This window comes from Copidosoma floridanum, unplaced genomic scaffold, assembly GCF_036245765.1.
Source record: "Copidosoma floridanum isolate Cflo_tuat_1 unplaced genomic scaffold, Cflo_Japanese_pri ptg000020l, whole genome shotgun sequence".
Lineage (NCBI taxonomy): Eukaryota > Metazoa > Arthropoda > Insecta > Hymenoptera > Encyrtidae > Copidosoma > Copidosoma floridanum.
The window spans coordinates 15,293,851-15,299,928 of NW_028321897.1; the positions used below are offsets into that span (position 1 = coordinate 15,293,851).

A 6,078-nucleotide genomic window follows, 5' to 3' on the forward strand; every position below is an offset into this window, starting at 1 on the left:
ATCGTATAATGAATACTTTATTCATTTAATATGTTAATGAGAAGACATACAGGCAAATGCTTATAAGAAGGTTATAAAATGTAAACGTAAAGATTTACAAAATTGTGATAAACATGCTATACCTCAAAAGTTAGAGGTCAGTATAAAATACTACCTAAAAAGAAAACTGTGAATCGGTAAATTAGATGTACATTACAATTTAATTTTTGTAATTTCTTAAATAAACAGATGAAGTAATAATATATTACTTCAAGCACAAAATACAAAAAAAATTATTAATTATTTTGACATAGTGAATTGCTGTAAAAAATAAAAATTCATTAACAAAACTAATTCTAATTGGACAATTCATTAAAAGAAATGAAAGAAATAAGCAGAAAGTTTTTCACTCCTACACTTTTACTATACCTAAAAAAAGTAAAATTTATCTTTGAATTGATTTGATTAACAGCTAAGTCTTAATAGAATCATACAAAAATTTTTGTTAATACACTGTGATCTTTGTTAAAAATCTATGCTTCGTTCTAAGTTTATAATATATTAATAATTAATAATAAAATCGATGGTAAAATTAAACCATAATACAGAAAATTATTAAATATGACAAGAACTAAATATACATTTTTCTAATTTAAAAACTAAAATTTTTTTTACAACAGTTGAATGTAAGCAACATTTAAGATTTTTGACTAGTGGTACCCATTTTTTTTTAAACTATACTCATAAGAACCATTGAACAAACCAGTGAATAGTGAATGCTTGGGTACCCAAGTAATAAGTCTTACTCCTACAAAATTATGTGGCAGATAATATAAGTATAAAAATACCTTCTGTAAAAGGATATTGTATACGAAGGTGGAGCAATTATCGTTGGAAAGAGTATACTTACGTTAGTTGGGTGTAGTTTCAAAAAATATTTCAATAATCAATATCTAAATAATTATCAACAATTCATTAATGATGGCACAATACAAAACAAACAATATGGAGGCTAGCCAGTACAAGACTGTGCACTTTTATCGAATCTTCTGATGATTGCACAACAATTTCCTACTGCCTACGCAAATAACATCCGTAATATCACGCTCACATTTATGGCATACACTCATATACTTATTCTTAGTCCATATTTGATATCAAAAATGTAAATGTATCTAAAAAATTAAGGCAAACAATCCTTAAGTACTGCTTTTTCCAAAGTAGTACGTGTCAGTAAATGTCCCTTCAGGCCGTTCATCATACATAGGTTTTTTTGACAGATATTATTAAAGCATCAATCATACCAGAATTACCATTGGTAATACCCAAAAAGAATTGCAGACCTTCTAGTTGTACCCTCTTTTACATGTATACTTTTAAAAATTTTTCAATTTAACATGTAATCGTATGGACAAATCACTTAAAATGACCTTTATAAGATCTGTATAAGCCTCCTAATTTGATTTTATAAATCATAACTTTAAGGTAAACTTGCTTTATTTCCAAATAGATCTACAATTTTTCTTCCTTTTTTTCATTGGACAAAAAATTATTTATACAGTACATACATATTTTTTTTTTTTTTAATCATGAAAATCCTAAAGAAGTGTAAAAATGTATAAACCATAAGTTGTTTATTCTAAAAATAACAAAAAAAAGATAAGTAGGTAAATGCTTATTGTTAAATATAAAAATTGCTCTACTAATACATGCTAATTTTCAAATTGATGTGAAAAAAAGTACAAAAAAGATATAATTTATTAAATAACTTATTTATTTAATGTAAAATAAAAGCAAAAGAATAAACACATTGTAAGCAAAATTTCACATTAAAAATTATTTACAGTTTGTAAAGTAAAATGAATTAATGAGTTTTCAAATATCCAACCTGATAAAAGCAGAGTAGGTGAGGGGCTCACCCAGTGTGCAAGAGGTCAGGGGTTCAAATCTCTTTGAAAACTGTTGTTGTTGACTTACTTCGTGGGACAAAATGCACTCAGAGAAGTATAACTTCAACAACTGAATGAAATTTCTTAAAACTTATAAAAATATGTTTATAGAAGCTTTTATATACTACCTTATGAAACTTTATTTTTTTATTATCTTTTATTTGACATGAAACAAATTACACGTGCGGGCAAGACCATCAATAGAAGATAACAAGTTAAAAGATGAATTTTGGCACTGATTCTCAACAAAACTCAGATTGGCACAAGTGTAATGTAAAGTTATGACAAAGATTAAGAGTGATAATAACGTGTAGTGTCGGTAAACTAAAATAACTTATACATTTTTTCCCCACTTATTCCTTAGAAATTTTCCATGTTGTTTTAAAAGTATTTTGAGCAAGGACCAATGTGCATCTGAAGAGAGAAGAGCTACCTGCAAGTTACTCGTACCTGCAGCATAATAATGATTCATGTACATAAACGCTTGTCTATGCTAACCAGAAACGCAAAACAAACTAAAAATTTTTTGATTCACAAGAATGAAATAACCATAGATCTAAAAGCTTTACTAAGAACAGTTAAAACAAAACGTCATATTAAATGTGAATATAACTTTAGATTAGGATTGACTAACACAAAGCTAATCTTCAAAATAACTAAGAGTTAACTCATGTAAATAAGCGAAATTTATAGTGAAGACCAAAACTGTCACAAATAACAAGAAGCAACTGGTACACACTCCACTGTTAGCAAGCAACAAGATGTTTGGCTCGTTTCCCGCGATCAACGTCCGACAAGATGACGGCACGCGCGCCCTCCTTTGTTCTGCACGCGTACTGCTCCTGCGCAGCTGCCAAGCTGCGCGCGGGCTGACACACTGATGATCGAGGACCCAAGAAAGAAGGAGCTGAGGGAGATCACTACGACAGAAGTGCTATAATTGTCTGCAACTCTGTACTGTAGGCGCTAAGTCATATCCAATAAAGATTTTCAAAACTGAACATTGGTCTTTCGAGCCGGATTCTGAGCAAGTAAGAAACAAACAGCAACCATTGCAGAGCAGGTGTTAGACAAGGAGAGTCTTCAGCACACAACATCATGTGAGTACACTATTACTAATGTCAAAGTGTTGGTTGTATTAAGCCATCGCGGCCGCCATCATGCCCGCGGTCCAGCTTGCGTTGCCTGATCATGGCCACGACGAGGTCGTGCCGCCATTAACGCGTGCCTCACGAGCATCCGCGTCGCAAGTTGAATACAAGGCTGCCAAGGCCACCGCATAGCCCGTGGTCCAGCGCTTGTCATACATACGGCCACGGCAAACATGAAGCCGTGTCGCTGGTAGTGGTTATTTCGTCAGTAGCGGCGGCTACATTGCCTTCCTTACGGGTGTACCTATACCTTGTCATGACTAGAGCAAACGCAATACGGGCGATTTATCAAGGTTAGCATTTAACCTCTTCTTTTCAATGAGTGATGCACGCAAGCGTCTACGCGCCTGCATGGACATGTGGGTGCGTATGTGCGTGTGTGCGGGTGTGTGTGTGTACATAATCGCTTTCTGCAGCGACGTCCGCATGATGTTTCGTCAGATCTAGATTGATAAGGGTGACGTCGACCTACAGCGTATCTTGTGGAGCCCTGATCCAAACCAACCGCCCACGCACTACCAGCTGTTGACAGTCAGCTATGGCGCTTCGTGCTCACCGTACTTCTCCTTGCGCACTGTGCAGCAGCTGTGCGAGGACGAAGGACACCGTTGGCCCGAGGCAGTTCCCGTGGTAATGAAAGACCGCTACGCCGACGACATACTCTCCGGTGCTGACAACATCGCCACGGCTCGACATATTCGTGACCAGCTAATCGAACTTCTGCAAGCCGGTGGGTTTCCTCTGTGCAAGTGGGTAGCCAATGTGCCCAAGCTGCTGGACGACCTCTCCGACGACGTGCGCCTGCGGCTCACTTGGTGTCAGCTTGGCGCTGAAGGTCTCGTAAGTAAGCTCGGTGTGAGCTGGGACCCACCATCAGATTGCTTCCTGCTAACACCTCCCCTCATACAGCACCAAACCACCAAGAGGACCATGCTCGCAGCGCTCGCGGGCCTGTTTGATCCATGCGGTTGGCTTGCGCCGATCGTGCTGAACGCCAAACTCCTGCTGCAAGACTTATGGCAAGCCAACCTGGACTGGGACGAGTCTGCTCCGTCGTCCATGATTCAAAGGTGGACTGCCTTTGCCGCCAAGCTCCAGGCCATCTCCGGTCTATCCCTGCCTCGTTGGATCGGAACGGTCGTGTCAGCGGACATTCACCTGCACGTATTTACCAATGCCAGCCGCCACGTGATGGCTGCTGTCCTGTACTCTAGACTCCAGGACGCGAACGGTTCTGTCCGCTGCCACATCCTCCTCGCTCGCACGAAGCTGGTGCCCATCTGCACTCTTAAGCCAATGGCCGAGCCCGTGGCCCGGATGACCATTCCTTGCTTGGAGCTCTACGCCGCCCTGCTGGCTGCTAAGCTTCTGCACTCGACGGCCGAAGAACTAGCAATTCCGATTGAGCGCTTTCACGCCTGGTGCGACTCGCAAATTGTGCTGCACTGGGTTCGCTTCGATCAGCCAACCAAAAATGCCCTCGTCAACAACTACGTGGCCCAGATACAGGACACGTTACCCTCGAGGGCCTGGTGGTACGTGCCGTCACACTCCAATCCAGCCGACGTGGCCACTCGAAGCGCGGACATGTCCGGTCTCAGACAACAACTCCTGTGGTGGGACGGTCCGCCGTGGCTTGCCGACAACGACCGAGCCTGGCCCCAGGAAGCACTTCAAGAGGTGACACCCCTGCCGTTGGCCTGCTACGCCACCCATCTGGCTGAGCCAAGCATACTTGAACGATATTCCAAGCTTAACACTCTACTTATCGTTCTCGTGCGCACTCGACGGTGGGTCCGGTGCCAGTTGCATCGCTCACCTATCCTGCCGGTGCTCTCACCACTGACCCCCGCCTCTTTAAGCTTCAAAATGCCTTCCTTGCCTGCGTCCGCTTGAGCCAATCGAAAACGTTCGGCGAAGAGCATGCGCGTTTGCAGAACGGCGAGTGATTGCCAAGAGGGAACCCTTTGACTTCTCTTGCGGCTTTCCTTGACACCAATGGCGCTCTGCGCGTCAGCGGGCGGCTGGATTTCTCTTCGCTACCTTACAAAGAGCGGCATCTACCGATTCTTAGCGGAGCCTCATCTTCGCTGGTCCTTTCTTGGGCCCATACTCGAGCTCTTCACGGCAGATACAGGGTCACTAGCATCTACGCGGCGAAGCGCGCATGGATTCTCGGTGGCCCACGCAGAATCAAGGCTCAATTGCGGTGGTGCGTCGTATGCTCCCGACTCCAGGCTCGCTCCGCGATCCAGATGATGGCCCCCTTACCAGCTTCACGAGTCACACCTTCCTGCGTTTTTGGCCACACGGGTGTCAACTACGCCAGGCCTTTTTCAGTACTTGCGTCAAAAGGACGAGGCATACGCACTACGAAGGGTTACATCGCCGTCTTCGTGTGCATGACGACAAAGGCCCTACACCTCGAGCTCGTCGGAGATCTCTCCACAGCCACCTTCCTGGGCGGTCTCGCTCGGTTCACCGGTCGTCGCGGTCGACCCTCTGAACTCTGGAGCGACAATGCCACTTGCTTTCGCCGCGCTGATCTGGAGCTGCTCGAGGCGTTACAAGTTGCGGAGATTGACTGGGACCTCGTTGCTGGCTCTTTCGCTTCGCAAAGTATTGCTTGGCACTTTATCTCCCCTGGAGCTCCACATTTCGGCGGACTCTGGGAAGCCGCCGTCAAGTCAGTCAAAGGCCACCTATGACGCGTAATGGGCTCCCATCATCTGACCTACGAAGAATTCTCCACCGTACTAGTTGGGATTGAGATGGTGCTCAACGGAAGGCCCTTGACACTGCTCTCCAGCGACCCTTCCGACCTCAAGGTACTTACACCAGGCCACTTCCTTGTTGGAGCCCCACTCGATTCCATCATCCAGCCCAGGCCTCCCACTGAGAACTTGGACGCTCTCTCGCATTGGGACCTCGTAAGAGCCATTCGGGCTCAGTTCTGGTCACGCTGGAGCCGAGAGTACCTTAATATACTCCAGCAGAGG

At 43.5% G+C, this 6,078-nt stretch overlaps 2 protein-coding genes across 2 annotated transcripts; both read left to right on the forward strand.

The window, feature by feature from the left end:
- The first annotated feature begins 3,397 nt into the window (after nt 1-3,397).
- On the forward strand, nt 3,398-4,975 carry LOC149374392 (uncharacterized). Its single transcript, XM_089593681.1, has 2 exons — nt 3,398-3,442; nt 3,527-4,975. Exons 1-2 carry the CDS (start codon nt 3,398-3,400, stop codon nt 4,973-4,975), a joined length of 1,494 nt encoding a protein of 497 aa, XP_089449807.1.
- A 362-nt stretch (nt 4,976-5,337) lies between these two features.
- Nucleotides 5,338-5,787, forward strand: LOC149374393 (uncharacterized). The gene has a single exon (XM_089593682.1). It carries the CDS (start codon nt 5,338-5,340, stop codon nt 5,785-5,787), a length of 450 nt encoding a protein of 149 aa, XP_089449808.1.
- Nucleotides 5,788-6,078: the final 291 nt, after the last annotated feature.

Coding starts and splice junctions, on each gene's coding strand:
- LOC149374393 (XM_089593682.1), top strand. CDS start 5,338: ATGGCCCCCTTACCAGCTTCACGAGTCACACCTTCCTGCGTTTTTGGC.
- LOC149374392 (XM_089593681.1), top strand. CDS start 3,398: ATGAGTGATGCACGCAAGCGTCTACGCGCCTGCATGGACATGTGG. Junction 3,443..3,526: donor GCGCCTGCATGGACATGTGG/GTGCGTATGTGC, acceptor CGTCAGATCTAG/ATTGATAAGGGTGACGTCGA.